The 22600-nt window shown below is 33.8% G+C and overlaps 1 protein-coding gene across 1 annotated transcript in view; it reads left to right on the top strand.

Moving 5' to 3' along the window:
- LOC133334880 (homeotic protein proboscipedia-like) overlaps positions 1-22400 on the top strand; it is a gene marked incomplete at its 5' end in the record, with an annotated part of 65656 nt that extends 43256 nt beyond the window's left edge. The window contains 5 exons of the mRNA XM_061543198.1: positions 15429-15586; positions 15798-15912; positions 20452-20583; positions 20646-22055; positions 22228-22400. Of these exons, the coding sequence (XP_061399182.1) occupies positions 15429-15586; positions 15798-15912; positions 20452-20583; positions 20646-22055; positions 22228-22400 (1988 nt within the window). The remainder of the gene's footprint in view (positions 1-15428; positions 15587-15797; positions 15913-20451; positions 20584-20645; positions 22056-22227) is intronic.
- Between the last annotated feature and the right edge of the window lie 200 nt (positions 22401-22600).

The following is a 22600-nucleotide window of genomic DNA, read 5'->3' as shown; positions in this document are numbered from 1 at the left end:
AAAAATAATTTGTAAAAAATGGAAAATATTATTTTAAAAATCCACACATAAAGACCCGATAGTATGAGGAAAATATTTTTCATAAGTGCAAGGTTATAGACCAGTTAGTCTCTGAAAATATTTTCGAAAAACATCCAGGCTAAGTCCTTGAGAATATCATTAAAAATTACATTATTTAAAAAATCCACAAATTCAGCTCGGAAATTCCTCGAAATTTATTTAAAAAAAAAGCTTGACAAATTTTTGGGACAAATCCATATACCAATAAAAGGTCTATTTTGAATAGAAATACTTCTACAGGTCTGGATACCTTCGATAGATTTAAAAATATATTGTGATTAATGGTCTTAAAGACATCATATGAATTCCTACGTTTAAAACAACTACTTTTTTATAAAAAAAACATTTCAAACACCTTCTTAATTTTATCGCATACAAAAAGAAAACTCAATATCATTCTAGACAACAATTTATAATGATTATATTTGGTATCAAAATAAGGGCATTATATTAGATTTCTATTGTCAAAACAAACTGCCACCGACTGACTGACATCGATGCTGCTACTGTCACAATTGTTGTCTTTAAAGGGAGAAAAAAATATCATTTTTATTCTAAACAATTTTTTCTGTTTCATATATAATCAAATCGGATTTGATGCATCACAGTCAGCCAGTCAGTCAGTGGCAGTAACATCAGTTCGCATTTGCAATACAAAAAATACATTTTCTTCCTCTTCGAACATGTTACAAATATCCATGAGAAATTGCCGGAGTTTTTTTTTCTCCCAACTTTGTATTGGATTTGTATGTCGTTCCGGAGGAGGGTAGGCAAAGCCAATGTATCGAATGATTAATGATTGTTTCGTTACTCTAAACAGACGCACCGACAATCTGAAAAACGAAAACTGGAAAATGAAGCTGCTGCTGCCACACATTTCATCGATATCATTTCATTTGTATGCATTTTATTCAGCTATTGTTCTGTGTGTGGGTATTTACCATCACACAAATGCGGCAGAGGCATTTTTGTTCATCATATCCTTGCCGCCTTTACAATGTTGCCATTGATAAGAAATTGTTTGCAATGCAACAAACAATATTTGCTTTGGGCACGAGCGTTGCGTGCATAATTTCAAGGCAGAGATGGGAGTTAAAATTGTTTCCTTCGAAATTATTATTGAAAAAATAAATAAAAAAATCCGCTTTTGTAGATCTGATCGTCCTTGAAAAAGACAGAGATGGGAGTTAAAATTGTTTCCTTCGAAATTATTATTAAAAAATGAATCAAAAAATCCGCTTTTGTAGATCTGATCGTCCTTGAAAAAGTCAGAGATGGGAGTTTAAATTGTTTCCTTCGAAATTATTATTGAAAAAATGAATCAAAAAATCCACTTTTGTAGATCTGATAGACCTTGAAAATTATTATTTAAAATCCAATTTTGTAGATCAGAGAGTCCTTGAAAAATATGATTTAAAAATCGACGACTATGGAACAGATAGTACTTGCAAATTATGATTTAAAAATCCACGCCTATGGAGCAGATAGTCCTTGAAAAATATTATTTAAAAAATCCACGCCTAAAGGGCAGATAGTCCCTAAAAATATGATTTAAAAAATCCACGCCTATGGGGCAGATAGTCCTTAAAAAATATGATTTTAAAAATCCACGCCTATAGGGCAGATAGTCCTTAAAAAATATTATTTAAAAAATACACGCCCAAAGGGCAGTTAGTTCTTAAAAAATATTATTTAAAAAATAACGCCTGAAGGACAGTTAGTCCTTGAAAAATATTAATAAAAAATCCAAACCTATGGAGCAGATAGTCCTTGAAAAATATTATTTAAAAAATCCACGCCTATGGAGAAGTCGAAAAATATGGTTTAAAACATCCACGCCTATGGAGCAGAACGTCCTTGAAAAATATGATCTAAAAAATCCACGCCTATGGAGCAGATAGTCCTTGAAAAATATTAATAAAAAAAATCCACGCCTATGGAGCAGAAAGTCCTTGAAAAATATGATTTAAAAAATCAACGCCTAAAGGGCAGAAAAATCTGATTTAAAAAATCAACGCCTAAAGGGCAGAAAAATCTGATTTAAAAAATCAACGCCTAAAGGGCAGAAAAATCTGATTTAAAAAATCCACGCCTATGGAGCAGATAGTCCTTGAAAAATATGATTTAAAAAATCCACGCCTATGGAGCAGATAGTCCTTGAAAAATATGATTTAAAAAATCCACGCCTATGGAGCAGATAGTCCTTGAAAAATATGATTTAAAAAATCCACGCCTATGGAGCAGATAGTCCTTGAAAAATATGATTTAAAAAATCCACGCCTATGGAGCAGATAGTCCTTGAAAAATATGATTTAAAAAATCCACGCCTATGGAGCAGATAGTTCTTGAAAAATCTGATTAACAAAATCCACGCCTGTGGAGCAGAAAGTCATTGACAAAAATGTATTAAAAAATCCACGCCTGTGGAGCAGAAAGTCATTGAAAAATATGAATTAAAAAATCCACGCCTGTGGAGCAGAAAGTCATTGAAAAATATGAATTAAAAAATCCACGCCTGTGGAGCAGAAAGTCATTGAAAAATATGAATTAAAAAATCCACGCCTGAAGGGCAGTTAGTCCTTGAAAAATATCAGTTAAAAATCCACGCCTGAAGGGCAGTTAGTCCTTGAAAAATATGATTTAAAAAATCCACGCCTGAAGGACAGTTAGTCCTTGAAAAATATGATTTAAAAAATCCACGCCTGAAGGGCAGTTAGTCCTTGAAAAATATGATTTAAAAAATCCACGCCTGAAGGACATATAGTCCTTAGAAAATGTGATTTAAAAAATCCATGGCCAAAGGGCAGTTAGTCCTTGAAAAATATTATTAAAAAAATCCACGCATAAAGAACAGATAGTCCTTAAAAATATTATTAAAAAATCCACGCCTGAAGGGCAGTTAGTCATTGAAAAATATTATTAAGAAAATCTTAAAATTCCTTAAAAGATATTATTTAAAAACCCACACCTAAAAGGGCAGATAGTCCTTGAAAAATGTTATTAAAAAAATCCAAACCTATGGAGTAGATAGTCCTTGAAAAATATTATTTAAACAATCCAAACCTATGGAGCAGATATTCCTTAAAAAATATTATTTAAAAAATCCACGCCTGAAGAGCGGTTAGTCCTTGAAAAATATTATTTTAGAAATCCACGCCTGAGGAGCAGTTAGTCCTTGAAAGATATGATTTAAAGAATTAAAAAGTCCCATCCCTGTTTTTTTGCCCAATTTGCGTCAACATCAATGGCAGCAGCCGTTTCCAAAGTAGGCTGACTCAAGCTCACACACGTCATATGTATCAATGATATGTCAAATCCAAAAGGACATTCGTAGCAACATCTACGCCTGCGATATGGCATTGCAAGATATCATTCATGTTCAGGAAAGGATGTTTGAAAAAAATTTATTGTGTCATTTGTTTTCCACAAACAACATCTTATCATTTTCAATTGATTTGAATTTCGAATAATTCTTATAACAAGTATTACACATACGTACTTGATAAACATTATAATTTAAATTGATAAAATTATTTCCTTTAAAATAACCACCATAATCTTCACAACATCCATATCTTCCACGAACCATTTTTCTCTTCCCTCTTCAACGAACCATTTTTTCTCTCTCCCTCTCTTTCTCGTATAAAAAATGTTGCTGAATCCATAGATTTCCATTTTGAGCCGTCAACAAGGTGTTGTGCCAAGCAACCTTTCGTTTAACATCACTTAACCAGTACTTGTCCCCCACATGGACATTGGTCGGTGTAACCCCAAAAAGAAAAAGTGTCCAAGTGGCGGTCAACATAACAATTCTTAGGTAACACTTTTTGCCATCATATATTCATACACACACATGTATTTTATGTGTGTTTGTGTGAAATGTGGTTATCCTTTTTTTCGTTGGCACATTCTGTAAAAGACTTTTAAACTGTTTTATTTTATGGTAATAAATTTTGAAAATTCCCCACCAACAAAAATGTGACCACTTTCAACAAATTGCCATGCCATGTGGAGGGTAGTGTGGCAAGATATGTTTTATGGTTAACGAATTATGCGAATTTGTGTAAAGTTTTGTTGGGGTCATGCTAAATTAATATGTGTGGGTGTTCATACTATTTAACATAATATGTATGTAACAGGGTGGAATGCTCGAGTATTTAGAAAGTAAATTTTGAATACTTAAATTAGAACATAGTGAAATAGAATGGAGGTAAGGAAGCATAATATGAAATGGGTTGTATTAAATTCGTCATCCGTTTTTCGACACCTTTGTTGAAATCATTTTATATATGAAATGAGATCTGAAACTATTTGAAATGATTTTACGTTCATCCGAACATTTTATATCCTCCACCATAAGATGCATGTTCAAAATAACTATACTCGATCGCGAGAAATAATGTTTATTGTCACTTGGAGAATATATTGCCCTTGACCATTTGAAATATATACCCTCCATTTAAATAAAATTAAAATGTATAAAACATCCACCCTATGTTGCTGCATAAAAAACAAATGTGAACTTTTGAACACTATCTACAAAATGGTCAAGACAAAAGGTTAAAATATATGAAAAGGTCTGCATTTTTTGTATTTTTTTTCTTGTTAGCAAAGAGGTAGACAAGTTGGGGGCTGAGTTAAAAAGGTAACTGTGCTTGGGACATTGGACACAAGTGCTATTAAGTGTTAACAAGTAAATTATTATTATGTTAAGTATTGTGGGTTTATTAGGGAGTAATGAACATAAACAAAGACGGTGAATAGGAAGAGGCAATACTTGCTAGGCGCCAGATTTTTATAATATATTGGAAGTGGGCGCAATTCGAAGGCCAATATAAAATTAAAGGTCATAATATTCACTAACTTCTGATCCGCTATATAGTCGTGAGCTTTTTTCTTCTAATTGGATTTCATTTAACACCGTTATATATATATAGTCCATGGATTCATATAGTCCATGGATTCATCATATTGACTCCAAAACCTAAGCCATACAAACAGCCCATGGACGCACCCTATTAAAATTAATAAGAATCGGATCATATTTTGTGTCTGGCCAAACATTGCGATTATTAGGATTTTTGGTACTAAGAGTGATATATAATATTCCTACTAAAAACCAATATACACAGAAATAATTAATTCGCATATTATATTAGGTTGGGGAAAAATAAATCCATTATTTTTTTGATCATTTCTTCCATAAAATCGGAGGAATGATCGAAGTTGACCGGCATGTTAGCAGTCGTAATATCGCCCAGGACCATTTACACAAAGCTGGATTCAAAAAGAAGCTCGATGTTTGGGTGCCATACCAATTAACAGAAAAAATAGAATATATCGAATTTCATTGGCCAATAAATGAGATAGACCCATGTCTTAAAATGGAGATGAGAAACGGATCTCATACGATAACCCTGTGCAAAAACAATCGTAGTCAAAGAGCGGTGAAGCACCTCAAACGGTGGCCAAACCATGATTAACGGCCAGGAAGGTTTGTTTTTGTATTTAGTGTGAGTTGTTTCCATATGGCCAGACGCTAAATTTTAATCTCTACTATCAACAATTGGACCGTTTGAAGATAGCAATTGACTACAAATGGCCACAATAGGCCAACAGCAGAGGTGTCGTGTTCTACTAGGACAACGCTAGACCACACGCATCTACAGTGACTCGCCAGAAACTTCGGGAGCTTGGTTGGGATGTTTTAATGCTTCCCCATATTGTCCGGATTATCATCTTTGTTTGCATTGCAAAATTTCTTTAATGATAAAAAATTGGTATCTAGGGAGGATTGTGAGAGTCGACTACTATATTTTTTGCAAATAGAGAGCAAGACTTCTATGCGAGTGGCATTATGAAGTTACCTTTAAAATGGCAACAAATCATACAACAAAACTGTGAATATTTGAAGCATCTTAAATCTATAGGACTTTATTTAAATGTTTCCGAATGTATTCATATAAAAATAATGGATTTCTTTTTTTTTCCAAATTAATATGAATAGTGTACGGAACGTTTTGCCAATGTCGGAATTTCTGCATATAATGAATGCAAATATTGTCAACACTTGATTGATATATTTTATCTAACATTTATATTGAAATAATTTGGAAAATGCATATGCGAATTGCAGTGGTCGGTAAGTGTGTCTGAAACAAGGAAACATTGGAATGCAAATCTAATCACAATGGAGTTAGTGGAAGGTTGCAAAACTAACAACCACCAAGTAAGGAGGGATGTGGAGAACGATAAAAAAAAAACTGCCGAGCAATGAATTGTGGTGGTGTTTTTTTCTTTGTGGCATTACATTTGTTAAAGAAATATTTACATATTTTTGGAAACAATAGTGGCTTTTCAAAGATTATAAGAATATTATAATTTATATTTAAAGCGAGGAACATGTGCAATGCGGAGAATATTAACTACGAATGAAGTTTTGAAAATATTCTTTAAATATTTTTTTCTGTGTTATTTATGGTACCCCTCATATAACGGTACCTTCTAAATATCGGTGTGTTGGGGAATTTAAACATGTTTGTCAACCAAATTGACTGTAATTTTATCTTTTGGATTCATTTTGGGCAGAAAATCTCCCAAACAAAAATTATACATGTCGGCTTAAGTTTCGGGATAGCGAAGTGAATTGACTCTAAGCTAATGTTCCTACCAAAATTATCAATATTGCTCCGCTTTTTGTTATAGCCCTAATATAAAGATTCTTTTCATTCTTATTTAGCATTACGAAGTGGCTGTAATTTGGTATTTCGAGATCTTAGAGAGAAAAACTTATTTACATAATATTTTCAACAAATGTCAATGTATCTAAATAGCCCTCATAAGTACCCATCACAACACTGCGGTACAGGGCATTGTGTTTTTGTGCATATGTTAAAACATGCAAAAGAAAACCAAAAAAAAGTTCCTTTTGAGGATATACATAGAATTACAATTTTATGCATGTCGCATTTAAGATCCGAAGTGGAAATTTGTCACAGTTCACTTTTTTGGCCTAAGGACAAGGTTCTAAAATGACCCTACATTTTTCAATTAACACGAATTTTTCCCGAGCGTAATGAATTGAGTGCAGAGTGGTGGATGTAAGGTTTATTGAAATCTGTTCAGATTAAAATATAGCTCACATATATTTTTGGGCCGATTTCATATAAATTGTGTAATAATTAATTAAGTTTGGTTCGATTAGGCGAAAATTTTCATAGGTTTCCAATTTACCATGGTATAGCCGCCTATTAAAATCATGATGGGTTTAGGTATTTTGAATGCACACCTCGTGGTGAAGGGTATAAAATATTCGACCATGTCGAAATTTGTGACGTTTTTATTTGTATTTTATTTAACAATATATCAATGGCCTTATTTCATGTTGTTATACCCTACACAACTATGTTGTCAGGGTATTATAGCTTTGTGCAGACCCAAAAGTTTGTAACGCCGCGAAATATTGGTCCTAGACCCACCTTTAAGTATACCGATCGTCATATCTCGACTAGCTAAGTCGATCTAGACATGTGTGTCCGTCCGTCCGTCCGTCTGTCCGTCTGTCCATTATAATTTGTAAACACGATACAGGCCACAGTTATGGACCAATCTTCACGAAATTTTGCATGTAGGATGGGTTCTGGCCAATGAAGACCCCTATTGTTTTTGGGAAAGATCGGTTAATATTTAGGGGATGAAATGGACCAAATACTAAATTTTTGTCGGTTTTTCTGGTCGCTCCAGAGGCCGCAATAATGGCCCGAACATCGTGAAATTTTGCATGGAGAAGGGGATCGGGTCAAAGAATAAGCATTCCTGTTTTGATAAAGATTGGTCAATATTTAGCGGGTCAAATGGACCCTGACTTTTGTGTGAAAAATGACAAAATTTGTATTCTATAGCGTATATATTTACCCCTGAATGACATAGACCCGAGAAGTTGATATTATGTCCAAGAGGAGTGGTTGACCTTTAAATTAATACCAATTATATTGTTGTATGTGCTCGGATGTGGGAGTTACACCTAAACATTTACAGGTGCTTATGTATTCAGATGTTATTTAGTAACCCTTTACCATACTAAATGTACGCTTTAAAATGTTCCATGAAGTTCCAGTTATGGTCAAGGATAACGCCTAAAATTTTCGGTGACGATCAGGTAATTATATTGTGATGAAGTGGACCAAAAAATTAATTTTTTTGTGTTTTTTCGAGTCGATCTATAGGCTCCAATGGGAATAAGAACATCACAACACAAGGGAAGAGAATCTGGAAAAGTAATTAGAAGGGCTGTACTGAACATTAGTAATAATTGGTGGCCTCTAGTTGGTTCAGATGGTTCAAATATCGCGAAATATTGCCCAAGCTCAGAATATAGATCCACAGAAAGTTAGTTTTTCGTGGAAGTTGTGTAGGGTATCATATGGTCGGCCCCGTCCGACTATACTGCTCCGCTCACTGGTATACATTTAACTTTGTTCATACCCATTTCTAACGCGCTTCATAAATAAGTCGTTCTGTAAAGCAACCTTAAGTAATTAACCAAAAAAAGTTCGAAGGGAAGATACCAAAATTTTTCAAATCAATCAATCAAGTTCCACTTGAACAAAACACAGACAGACATACGCACATTTACCATGTTTACTTTGCGGCATTTTACACTAGATGATGAAGCTGTTCGGTTTTAATTTTGCTATTGTAAAGCTACTGTTTTTTTGGCGTAACTGAAATTTTGTAAAATATATTTTTCTCAAGATTATTTTAACGAACAGACCATGGTGTATTTTAAGTATGGGAGATAAGAAAAACAGGTGGGGTATTTGTTTTTGAAGGCCACTTAAATAAGGGTAGGTTTGAAATATCTTATAAGCGAAATGATAGAAAAAATCAAGATTACAAATTTTCAGTGGGGCTAAAAAATGGTACACAAAAAGATGTAATATTTAACATGCCTAGATCTGTTTCGAAAATCGGACCCATCGGCCTACTCTGTTTGGTACCTTCATCACTAAATGTCAATTTTTGTTAATTTTGAAAATTTCAAAGGTCAAGATTTGACAAATATATAATTCCCGCCATATTTTATATATTTCTCTTGCGGCATTTTCAAGAGAAATGTCTGTAATTTAAACTATCGGTTCTGAATTTTATTGGGTATCAAATGAATACCTGCCGATTTTCTATATTTAGAATATTTTCGACACTTTTCGAGAACTAATTGATTTTAGTATGACATTTTGGGTTTCTGATCGGTTAGAAAATTCTCCTAACAAATGTGTCAATAATATTGGTCCATGTTTATATATAACTCTTATATAATGGTACGACAATATTAGCTATTTTTAAATTTTAGAAAAAATATTAACTTGGGGAAAAAGAAATCCATTAACCCTGTAGTCAAAAATGTCGAAAAAATCGGAGAAATGGAATGAGATGACTCATTTCTTAAACTAATGACGACTGGATATGCGAAATGGATCACATACGATAACCGTGTGCGAAAACGATCGTGGCCAAAGAGCGATGAAGCACTTCAAACGGTGGCCACACCAGGACTAACGGCCAGGAAGGTTCTGCTATGCATTTGGTGGGACTGGAAGGGGATTATTTATTATAAGTTGCTTCCATATGGCCAAGCGCTAAATTCTGTCCCTACTGTCTCTACAACTGAACCTTTGAAGACAACAATTGACCAGAAACGGCCAAAATTGGCCAACAGGAGAGGAGTTGTGTGACACCAGGACAACGCTAGGCCAAACACATCTACAGTGACTCGCCAGAAACTTTGTTTTAATGCATCCGCTTACAGTCGGAATTTGGTACCAAGCGATTATCATCTTTTTCTTGCATTGCAAAATGTCTTTAATGATAAAAAATTGGTTTCTAGGGAAGATTGTGAAAATAGACTATTACAGTTTTTTGCAAATAGAGAGCAGGACTTCTATCGGACACTCCGAAGCATGTTAAATAAAGTCCTATAGTTCATACAAAAATGTCTTTTTCCCCAACCTAAAATATTAAAATTGTTCAAAATTTAATTTTTCTGAAATAATGGCTTTGTGGAAAAATTGTAGGTATAGGTCCACTGTTTATTCGTTTTTAAGGACCGACGACTTGGTTAAATTTTAATATGAATTTCATGTAATTTCACCTTATAATCGAATTATTGAATTCTTTTTAATCCGAAATTAATTTTAATATTCCAAACTTTGTCTTCAATTGTTGTCTTCAATATTTAAAAAATTATAATATATTTCATTGCAATCTCTACGGATATCCCAAGGAATCTGTCGTAAATCAAACTTTAGCATCAACTTCCAAATACCAAACACATACATACACATAACAACATTTCGACATATCGTATATCAATACCATATTCCAGCTGGAAAATATGATTTCCTTTTTGGCAAACAAGATGAACAGTTTCTGCTGCTGCTCTTGTTGTTGTTTGACACTTTTTTGTTTGTTTGTTTGTTGCTGCTTTAAGATAATAATGTCATCGCAAGCAACGGATGACTCGAACTAACAAATCGTACTTTTCGAAACAGGAATTCCATTGAAAAGGAAATTCTATTGAATTTTCTGAAAATGAAGTTTTGCCAAAAATGGTTCCTTTCTCTCTCTATCTCTGAATATTCGATTTGAAAGCATATTGGTTACCTTATCTATGTACCTGTACAAGAAGTGTTTGTTTGCCCCAAAACAAGGAATTGCTGCATTCATTTCAGTTTTGGTATGAACTTTGTGTGTGTTGGTGGTGTTGCATTGACTGCAATTTAGGTTACACTTCTTATTTGTTGGGAAACGGAATTCATAAGGAAGTCGAGAACACAGATGTGGCCTGTCAATGGTTGTGAAATGCATATGCTAGAAATTGTAATCAATGGATATTGTTGCATCATGGAATAGTTTGAATGTACGAGGGAGGGTTATGAAAGTCACATTTGACATAAGAAGATTGATTTTAGACACCATGATCCTTTGGACCAAATCTGTTTGGAGTCGATTTTCAAATGAGTTATTGTTTAGAAGATATGACTTAAACCAACGATAAATAAACGATTCAAAGGTATAGACGACTGCACATAGATGTCAGATTGGTCTACAAGCACATTAGAAAAAACTCCGTTGTTTTAATATGACATACACATATTCGAATCGATTGATTTTCGAAGTTTTCTAAAAATATGCCTTGAATTTGTACACTTCACTTTTCAATTCAACCCCATACAAATTAATACATTTCTTTCTAAACTGCATTGCAATATTTTAATACGTAATTCTACTGTTATGCATTTTGTTGGTCGTTTTGCTTGTTTCTTTGTGTCATCATCATGAAGGCGATTACAATATACCAACAATGGATACTCATCATCATCACCAGGAGATACATTTCATTTCAATGGTAATGTCATTGTCGTCGTCATCCACATGGCCAAAGCAATAACGTCATTAGCTCTCAACACCTCAGCTAAACTCTGTCTCTGGGTAACAACATCATTTTTGTGTCGTTGTATCATTGAAGAAATACCGGAAAATCCGAACTTACAAAACTTTATCTAAACTTGGAAATGTACATATTTTTGCTTTACAAATGCTGTGTCATATTCCTTTTGCACAACCACCACACACAGGGCACACAGAAGTTAGCCAAAATGGAAAGTCATTGTCGATGACGACAATTCAATTTCATCGACTCGAGGAGAACAGAACAACTTGTAATCATTTTTGCCGAGATGTGTTAGGATGTTGGTTCCTAAGGTTTCAATTGTTGCAATGGCCTAGGTTTTAGATTTTCCGTTTTTATTCAAATGTAATGGTAATATTTTGTGCAATGGAGCAACTTTTTGATATTGATGATGATGGTGATGATGATATATGACTTTAAGTGTAAGAGACTAGCTCTTCACATTGTTGTACACTTCATGAGATGTAGCAAATTATGAATTTGCAAATATCTAATATTCAAAATATTAGTTTTAAGGCAAAATTGGTTTAAATCGATACGACAGTTTGTCCATGAAATTTTATATCGTTTAATAAGGAGGGTATCAAATGGTCGATGGAGAATTTAAGCAAAGAATGTGATTTTTTTTTACAATAAAGTTTCTAACCTCTTTTGATTGAGTGACAACAACCTTCCTCAGAAAGCCCGCAATATTTAAGATAGAGCTGAAATGTTACACACACATTGCTACTACTTCTAGGATATTTGCTATTGAATATGGGATATATCGGTCCACTTTTTTCCGTTGCCTTTGAAATCGATACCCTATAGTATTCGGTATTTTGAATCTTTTGGGCATGTTTTGAACAGAATGGGTTCTTATTTAAGTATTATGGTTGAGCAGAAAATCACCATACCAAAAATTATCTGTTGGCAATGTTTCGGGGTAACCCCCACTGAATCGGATTCTCACTGATTTTCTGTTCTTATCATTTATCTTTTATCACTTATCTTTATCATTTTAGAGTAGTCTCCATATAACGCTACATCCTCGTTTTCGGTATATTGGGGGGTTTAGGCATATTTTTCAACCATATAACGGTCTCGACCATTTTTTCTGAATATTATTTAACCGTATTTTCCCACCGATGTGGCTGAAAATCAAGGGCACCGTAGAGGCATTTTTCTTCCATAGAAAAAAATCAAAGGGATTTTTCTTCTATATGAAAAAATCACAGACATTTTCCTCATTGTAGTGCCCACATCTTGTGGGCACTTATTAGAGGCATTTTTCATAGAAAATTTTTAAGGTCTCCATTACAAAGAAAAATCCAAAGTCCTCTTCAGATAAGAAATAATCAAAGGCTTCATTAGAGCCACTTTTTCCATAGAAATAATCAATGGCATACTTATATCAATTTCCATAAAAAAAATCAAAGGAATTTTCCTTCTATAGAAAAAATCACAGGACTACTTAGAGACTTTTCCCATAGAAAAAATCATAGACAATTTCGACATTGTAGTGCCAACATTTTTGGGGCCTTATAAAGCCTCCATAGAGGCATTTTCCATAGAAAATGTTTAAGACCTCCTTGGAGTAATTTTCCTTACAAAGAAAAAACCAAAGTCCTATACAGATAATTTGTTCCCAAAGAAAAAATCAAAGGCTTCATTAGAGCCATTTTTCTTCCATAGAATCAAAGTCACAGGGCTACTTAGATCCATTTTTCTGCCGTAGAAAAACAAATCAATGTTACTTTTCTTCTAGGGAAAAAATCACAGGTCTAGATATTTTTCTTCCATACAAAAATTACAGACTTATCAAGAGCCTTTTTTCGTCATTCGGTCGGGTCGAACTTCGTGAAGTTGTTACTTGTCTTTTTATACCCATCTCCACTCTGTGGCATTATGTCTTTGTGTATATGTTTGTAACAGGCAAAAGGAACTGAGATAGACCCATGGTTCCTTTTGAGAATATGCATAGAATCACTTTCTGAGCCGATTTATGCATGTCCGTCTGTCCGTTCGTCCGTCCATGTTTTTTTTGTGAACAAAGCACAGATCGCATTTTTGATCCGATTTGGATGAAATTGGACGCAGCTCACTTATTTGGCCCAAGGACGAACCCCATTGAAAATCGGCTCAGAATTAGATATAGCTTCCGTATATAGCTTTGTCCAATTTAAGGTAAATGGGGCACCAATGTCATTATATCGAGCCATATTCGCCAAAAAAGTAAATTTATCATGGGTACTGAAGTTTCGAGAAAATCGTCCGATTTAAGGGAAATGTTGCTCCATATCTTTCGAAATTTGGGACAGGGTACTGAATTAGGTCCAGAATAATGTGTGCTAAGTTTCGTGAAAATCGGTTCAGATTTAGATTTAGTTCTCATATATATTTTCGTCCGATTTAATGTAAATTCGTACAATATACTGAAGTTACTATAATTGAATGTTTTGTACGTTGAAGTATTTCTAACAAACGCTTTTATATATTTGTTCCCTCGTGGGAACTGTGGGTTTCTGTATATGTATTTACACTTGATGTTGTTGTTCTGCATGTTCGTGGGGATTTTCGTGCCATTGAGATGGAAATCTGTCCCTACTATATCTCATGTGTTAAGCTTCTAGAAAATCGTGTTAGATTTAGATTTAAGTTTGTTTAATTTCATGTCAATGTTCCTTCGAAAAGGCGACGTCTGTTAGGACACATATGTCGAATATACCCAAAGTGGTGAAGATTTAATCCGACTTTACTACTTTCCTTACTGGTTTTAACTCTTTCAGTGTTTTTGTCGAATATATTCGACATTTAAAAATTCTCTCTTTCTTTACGATTTTTCGGTTATCCTATGTACCGTTAACATTAATGTTTCTGTTTTTGCTAAAAACAGACGAAACTGTCCGACGGTTAAAATGAAAATTTATTTTTTTTTCTAAACTCTATGCCTTTATAAGTACAAAATTTTAGATTTTTATTCCGACAAAAAAATTGTTGACACTGAAAGGGTTAATATAATTTACACAATTTTTTATTTATTTATACTCTAAATAAAAATTTGAAGGTATTTCAGAATGCTCTTGTAGTTAATGAGAATCATAATTTTCTAAAATAATTCCTAATTCCTCCAAATGTTAACATTTTACTGTTCTCTCAAACACACACTCATCCTTTACCAAGTCTATGTAGAAAGGCTTCATTAGGGTGGTAAATATATATTTCATAGAAAGAAAAACCTACTTATTCTGCAAATTCAATTTGTAATGCCATCATGTATGGAACAGTGACAGTGGTGATTGATTACCCTGAAAAATGCCATAAACGCAGATGTAAGAAATTTCGTTTTTTTGACATATTCGATGTGAACAACCTTAACTTATAAATATTAAATAATTCCACAAGATTTCAATTAGTTTAAGAAAATAATGTAAAATTATAAACAAAGAACGCCTTTAAATTTACGTTAAAAGAGGAACAAAATTAAATAAAATAAACTGCCACAAAATGAATGCAATATTTCTTAACAACACCAACAACCAAGAACCACCTAAACTCGCTCTACCTCCCTACCAACTACCTACCCGCATATCAACAACAACTGTAGCCATAATTTGTTCTTACTTACTCGACAAGCCAACAAATTTCTAACTTGAGGCCAACCTGTGTCCCCATTTTTCCACTACTGCTTCTTCTGCTTTGCAAACCAAAAGAAGGTTGTGGCATGTTGCATGCTAAGAGTAATTAAACAAAATAAAATGGCAACTATGTTTTTCGTTGAGTTATGCAGAAATTGCCGAGGGGGAGTTGAAAATACCAGCCGATACTCGGTGGTAATTTATTTCATTCATTGGTTCGGTGTTACTTTTCAAAATCTCATTTAATCGTATATCAAAGAAAATGCAATTTTCAATTGCAGCTGAATTCGTTCCAGAAAATGGCCTGCCACGACGTCTACGCACCGCATACACGAACACCCAGCTGCTGGAATTGGAAAAGGAATTTCATTTCAATAAATATTTATGTCGTCCACGGCGTATTGAGATTGCTGCCAGTTTAGATTTAACCGAACGACAGGTGAGTATATTTATTACTTTAGCTATTTGCAGCAAGAAGTCCATGAGGCACAGTGTGTAATTAAGTAGTGTTTTAAGCGCACCCGGTGGCTATTTGAAACAAAGGGTAATGCTACTTTTTGCATTCCTTAGTCTGGAGTTTAATTGTTTGCTAATTTTAATGATATTGAATTGCTACTTTAATGTTTTTTTTTTTTTGCTTTGTTTCACAGGTAAAAGTATGGTTTCAAAATCGCCGCATGAAACACAAACGCCAAACGCTGTCGAAAACGGATGATGAGGATAACAAAGATAGCCTAAAAGGTGATGATGATCACTCCGATAGTAGTAAGTGCAGTCTTGATTTTTTTAAGTTTACTGTTTAAGATGAAAATGATTTTTATTCATGTTGGATTTATACGAATTTTGTATGCCCTATATAGAAATTTTCTTTCATAGAAAAAATACATTTTGTTTTATAGAAAAAAAATCTTAGATATACTTAGAGGAGGTTTTCTTACATAGGCAATGTCCAAGACTTCCATGGAGCCATCGAATATATCCTTGGAGATATAGAATATATTACAGGCGTCCTTATAAGTTCCATAAAAAATGTTTAAGACCTCCTTAGAGAAATTTTTCTTACAAAGAAAAAAAAATCCTCTTTAGATTATTTTTGCCAATGAAAAAATCAAGGACTTCATTAGAGCAATTTTTCTTCCCCGCACGCCCCCTTAAGCAATAGAAAAGCGTCTAATAGATCCTTAGATCATTGTTTTACAATAGAACAATTTAAGGGAAAACACCCCCCCCCCCCCCCCCCCTTCTCGATTTTAATTTTTCTAGATTTTCAATGGGCTAATAAATAAATACCAATGCTTGTTAAGGTTTGTAACTTTGCACATATATAATTGAAGAATTAAAATAGAAGGAAAATAAATTAAAAAAAAAATTGTTATTGTTTTGTTGTTGTTTTTTGTAATTAAAGAAAAGTCCTTATTTTTGATGGCGGGCATGATAACTCCTCACTGGAACATCGGAATCCGAAAATTCCAACGGTTTTAGAAAGAGTACATGTTTGGCTCTCGTATGAACTAGGATTATTGACTTCGCTTTAAAATTAACAAAATGGTGGACCTTTGAAAAAATATTTGTGGAAGATCGCCGATTTTTTACAAAAAACCAAGTTATAAAATAAGGAAGATCTTCACCGATTGGCTTTATCCTAGTTCATACGATAGCTATACACTCACAGAGAAACATGAAAAATTTGAAATCGATTGGGTTATTAGTTTTTGAGTTATCAAAAAAATGTTTAGAGAAAAACGCGTTTTAAGTTTGAGAAGCCCTTCAGCCGTCACTTGATGCTGACACAATAAATCGGCTATATCTTCAAGAGTTCTTGAGATTTTCACTTGATTTGTAGGGACATTTATTAATTAGTGTAGATTCGAATTATATCAACAAAATTTTTGACCCCGACAATGGGGGGGTCCCCTTAATTGCAATTTTTTCTTCCATAGAAAATGTTTAGGGCCTCCTCTGAAGTATTTTCCTTACAATGAAAAAAACAATATCATCTTTAGAATATTTTTTTCCAATGGACAAATTAAAGGCTTCATTAGAGCCATTTTTCTTCCATAAAAAATAGCAGGCCTACTTAGATTCTATAATGTAAAAAATCAAAGGCAATCATAGAGGCATTTTTCTTCCATAGAAAAATCACCGGTTTTTCCAGAGACATTATTTCGTCGATAGAAAAAATCTAAGGTCTCCTTCCGAAGAAAAAACAAATGCCTCTCTTTGCACAGAAAATATCGCAGACCACCTTAAAGATCACATTTTTCTTTCATAAATTAAATTGTTCAATTGTGGCCTATATATCAACTCGAAAAAAACTCAAAAAATTAAGTTTTCGGTCCACTTTATCCCAATATTATTATCTGATCATCACTGGAAATTATAGGCGCTGTCCTTGACCGTACCTGGGTCCTCATGGAAAATTTCAAAGCGATCAACGCTATATTTTCGCCCTCTAGGGTGATAATGGGTTACTAAATAATATTTGAATACGTAAGCACCTGTAAATATTATAGTGTAACCCCCACATATGAGAACATACGACAATATAATTGGTATCAATTTAAAGGTCAACCACTCCCCTTGGATATTCAATCAACTTCTTGGGTCTTTGTTCTTCAGGGGTAAATATATACGCTATAGAATACAAATTTTGTCATTTTTCACACAAAAGTTAGGGTCCATTTGACCCTGTAGATATTGACCGATCTTTATCAAAACATGCATGCATATTCTCTGGCCCGATCCCCTTCTCCATGCAAAAATTCTCGGGGTTAGGACCATAATTGCGGCCTCTGGAGCGACCAGAAAAACCGATCGACCTAGAAAAAAAACCTAGATCGACTCAGCTAGTCGAGATATGACGATCGGCGTTACAAACTTTTGGGGCTGCACAAAGCTATAATACCCTGACAACATAGTTTTGTAGGATATAAAAATACACGCCTTATAGGACTCTGACAAAATATTTCTTAAAAATACACGCCTTATAGGACTTTGACAAAATATTTCTTAAAAATACACGCCTTATAGGACTTTGACAAAATATTTCTTAAAAATACACGCCTTATAGGACTTTGACAAAATATTTCTTAAAAATACACGCCTTATAGGACTTTGACAAAATATTTCTTAAAAATACACGCCTTATAGGAGTCTCCAAAAATAATTCTTAAAAAATCTACGCCTTGTGGTAGTCTCCAAAAATAATTCTTAAAAAATCTACGCCTTGTGGTAGTCTCCAAAAATAATTCTTAAAAAATCTACGCCTTTGAAAAAATAATTTTTAAAAAATCCACGCCTTTGAAAAAATAGTTCTTAAAAAATCCACGCCTTTAAAAAAATAATAATTAAAAAATCCACGCCTTTGAAAAAATAATTCTTAAAAAATCCACGCCTTAAAAAAATAATTCTTACAAAATCCATGCCTTTGAAAAAATATTTCTTATAAAATCCACGCCTTTGAAAAAATAATTCTTAAAAAATCCACGCCTTTAAAAAAATATTTCTTACAAAATCCACGCCTTTAAAAAATATTTCTTACAAAATCCACGCCTTTGAACAAATATTTCTTAAAAAATCCACGCCTTTGAAAAAATAATTCCTAAAAAATCCACGCCTTTGAAAAAAAAAAAAATTCTTAAAAAATCCATGCCTTTGAAAAAATAATTCTTAAAAAATCCACGCCTTTGAAAAAATAATTCTTAAAAAATCCACGCCTTTAAAAAAATATTTCTTACAAAATCCACGCCTTTGAACAAATATTTCTTACAAAATCCACGCCTTTAAAAAATATTTCTTACAAAATCCACGCCTTTGAACAAATATTTCTTAAAAAATCCACGCCTTTGAAAAAATAATTCTTAAAAAATCCACGCCTTTGAAAAAAAAATATTTCTTATAAAATCCACGCCTTTGAAAAAATAATTCTTAAAAAATCAACACCTTTAAAAAAATATTTCTTACAAAATCCACGCCTTTAAAAAATATTTCTTACAAAATCCACGCCTTTGAACAAATATTTCTTAAAAAATCCACGCCTTTGAAAAAATAATTCTTAAAAAATCCACGCCTTTAAAAAAATATTTCTTACAAAATCCACGCCTTTGAAAAAATAATTCTTAAAAAATCCACGCCTTTGAAAAAATAATTCTTAAAAAATCCACGCCTTTGAAAAAATAATTCTTAAAAAATCCACGCCTTTGAAAAAATAATTCTTAAAAAATCCACGACTTTGAAAAAATATTTAAAAAAAATCCACGCCATTGAAAAAATATTTCTTATAAAATCCACGCTTTACATGACTTTAAAAAAAATTTTTCTTAAAAAATCCACGCCTTACATGTTTTTAAAAACATATTTCTTAAAAAATCCACGCCTTATAAGTCGTTAAAATAATATTTCTTAAAAAAATTCACGCCTTATAGGTCTTTGAAAAAATATTTCTAGGTCTTACAGGTCTATGGAAAAATACATTTTTTTAAATGCAAGCCATACAAATCTTTGAAAAAATATTATTTAATGCCAAGTCTAATAGACTTTTATAGAAGACTTTTTTTAAAATAATCTCGCCTCTTTGATTTTAAAAATAAAAGTTCGCTCATTTTTCACCCTAAAAATATTTTTTGGTAGTTGACAAAATATGGTCAAAAAATTCAGGATTTTGAAAAATATTGTTTAATGAATGCAAAAACTTTTTGGTGATATACAATGATGTATAATTTTTTCGTTATCGAAAAAATATATAATTTTTAAATCCAGGCCCTGTGATCCTTGAAAATTTTTGTTTTCAAAGAAACGGCTTGTTGGTGCTTCAACAAACTATCCATATTTTTGTTATTGTTATTAGAATTCACGAATTTGGTCCATAAAAATAAAATTTAAATTTTAAAATCCATATTTTTTATATTTGTATCTACAATATGATTTTTTAGAACATTCTATCACACGCTACTCATCATCAAACGAAGCAATAACAAATCAGAAAGAAACCCTGATAGCAACTACACTAAAACTTATCAATCATTGTCAGTCAATGGGAAAGTGTGTAGCTTTGATGTTGTCGTTTCGTCTTGGCATTATTTTTTTATTCAGCTTTAGATTTGACTTGACGGAAATCGTATAAATCCAATGATACCCCTTTTTGTTGTGAAAAAAAAATCCAATCTGTGAAACACTTCCCCTGAACAGGGTCATAATTTAGTAGTTTGATTAATTTTTTAAATTTCTTTTTTGGTCGAATAAATCAAATTAATTATTTTTTATTCGTTTTCTTATCCTCTGTTGGTTTTTCGTTTCGTCGTGCAGATTCTAATTCGAAGAAATCATGTCAAGGTTGCGAACTACCCTCAGATGATATACCAGATTCTACTTCGAATTCAAGGGGCCACAATAATAATACACCAAGTGCTACGAACAATAATGCCAGTGCTGGGAGTTGTAAGTCAAGATTTTTTTTATAAAATGTAACTTCAATTAAATTTTCCATTTCCCATACTTAGTGACACCCAACTCAACCTTGGAATCGGGCATATCATCGAATTTATTGGGCAGTACTACGGTGTCAGCCTCCAATATGGTCAGTGCCGATTCCAGTGTGGCCTCCAGCGGCAGTTTAGATGATGACCTGGAAGAGGCTCCCATAAAGGTGAAGAAAAAAGATCAGGATCAACACATTAAAAAAGAATCCGCTGTGGTCTCTACATCCACCCAAAAGATCTCACAATATTCGGGCTATGATACACCCATATCTATGAGTGGTAGTGGCAGTGCTGGCATTGGTTCTGGATATCGTCGTGATTCCGATACATCATCCCAGCATAGCCAGGTCACCGCCAATAGTAGTACCGGACCAATTGTGGGTAGTAAAAGACGTTATCAAAATTCAAATAATTCGGTTAATAGTAATGCCAATATGCCCGGTGGTATGCCAGCGGATAGTAACACGACTGCATTTTATCCAGGAGGTTATTATGGTAAACAGCAACAACAACAACAAATGCAACAATCACCCCAACAACAATTACATGGGCAGACACAGCATCCAACTCAACCACCACCAACTGGGCCAGCGGGACAAGATTATTACGGCAAATATGATATTGAATTCGCTGCAGCAGCTGGTGGTTCACCCCAACATTTGGTTCATCGTCTTCAGCAGCAGCAACAACAGCAACACCACCAACAGCAGCAGCAACTTCATGTACCCAATGGTGAATATCTAAGTCCCAAACCAGATTTCTTGTCTTCGGCACAGAGTTCACCACACCACATGAAAGGTGGCAATGGAGTTGGTGAAAAATTGCATCATGGTGCGAATAATGTTTTCCCCACACAAGCACAACATACCCAGCATATACAACAACCGTTCTATAATCACCACGCTGGTGGTGGTGAGGCCATGCATTTCCAAGCCAACCATGGTTACAATCAACATTCCCACCATGTGGCCGCCGCCGCCGGTGGTGGCGCTGTCTATGGACCCCACAATCAACATCAACTTCCCAACGACTTTGATGGTTCCGGAAATTACTATGATCCAAAAGTGCACGCGGCAAATGGTGCTGGTACCGGCTACTATGAACAGCTCGGCTTCCAACAACATCAATCGGGTGATTTCAGTCATCACAATCAGCAGCAATTACATATGTCTCACATTAACTCACCAACCGCCACGGCTTTGGGTATACACATGGAGGGTACTGGGCCACCAGCGGCGACACCTGGTGTTCAACACAACCAAATGCAACAACAATTTTACAATAATCATCATATACAACATCCACACGGACACCATCCGCCACATCACAGCCATCCACAACAGGGTGCCGGCGGTGGTGTTGTTGACCATCATTATAATCCACATGGGTATAATCATCATCATGGACATGGGTCACATTTCGGGCATCATGGTAAGTAAAGTTTTTGTTGTGTTTCGGATTTTGTGGTAAAAATGACTAAGTTTGGCCGAATAAATATGATTATTCAAATACCAACAATTCCACGTACTGTTGGTATTTGAATAAATTACATTTCTTTACAAACTTTTATACTAACTTTCCTTCCAATTCCTTTTTTTTTCAGAAAATCACATTGGACCTCCAATGCCTGCTGATGGGCTGCTGGATAGTGATCCACCGCCGCCACATGTTCAAATGCCCAGCAATGTGGCTGTAGCCGGTAATTTTGTTAATCCCGCCAATGTAACGCCAACAGCTGCCATGACCCAGACACATAACAGTAATTTTTTTGAATAAAAATGCTGTAAAATGTTTAATAATGGAGATATTTGCATCAAATTTTGAGGAATCATTCTTGAGGTATTTTCACACATAATCGAAGAAAAAAATTATAAATATTTTCCATATATATAATTTTTACAATTTTTTAAAGTTATTACCTACCTAGATCAATAACCGTGGTACATTTGTACCCATCCAAAGATAGCTCTGTAACT

This window comes from Musca vetustissima, unplaced genomic scaffold, assembly GCF_032173495.1.
Source record: "Musca vetustissima isolate MV318-11 ecotype Yass unplaced genomic scaffold, APGP_CSIRO_Mvet_v1 utg8758, whole genome shotgun sequence".
NCBI classification, from domain to species: Eukaryota; Metazoa; Arthropoda; class Insecta; order Diptera; family Muscidae; genus Musca; species Musca vetustissima.
This window is presented reverse-complemented; position numbering and strand designations above follow the sequence as displayed.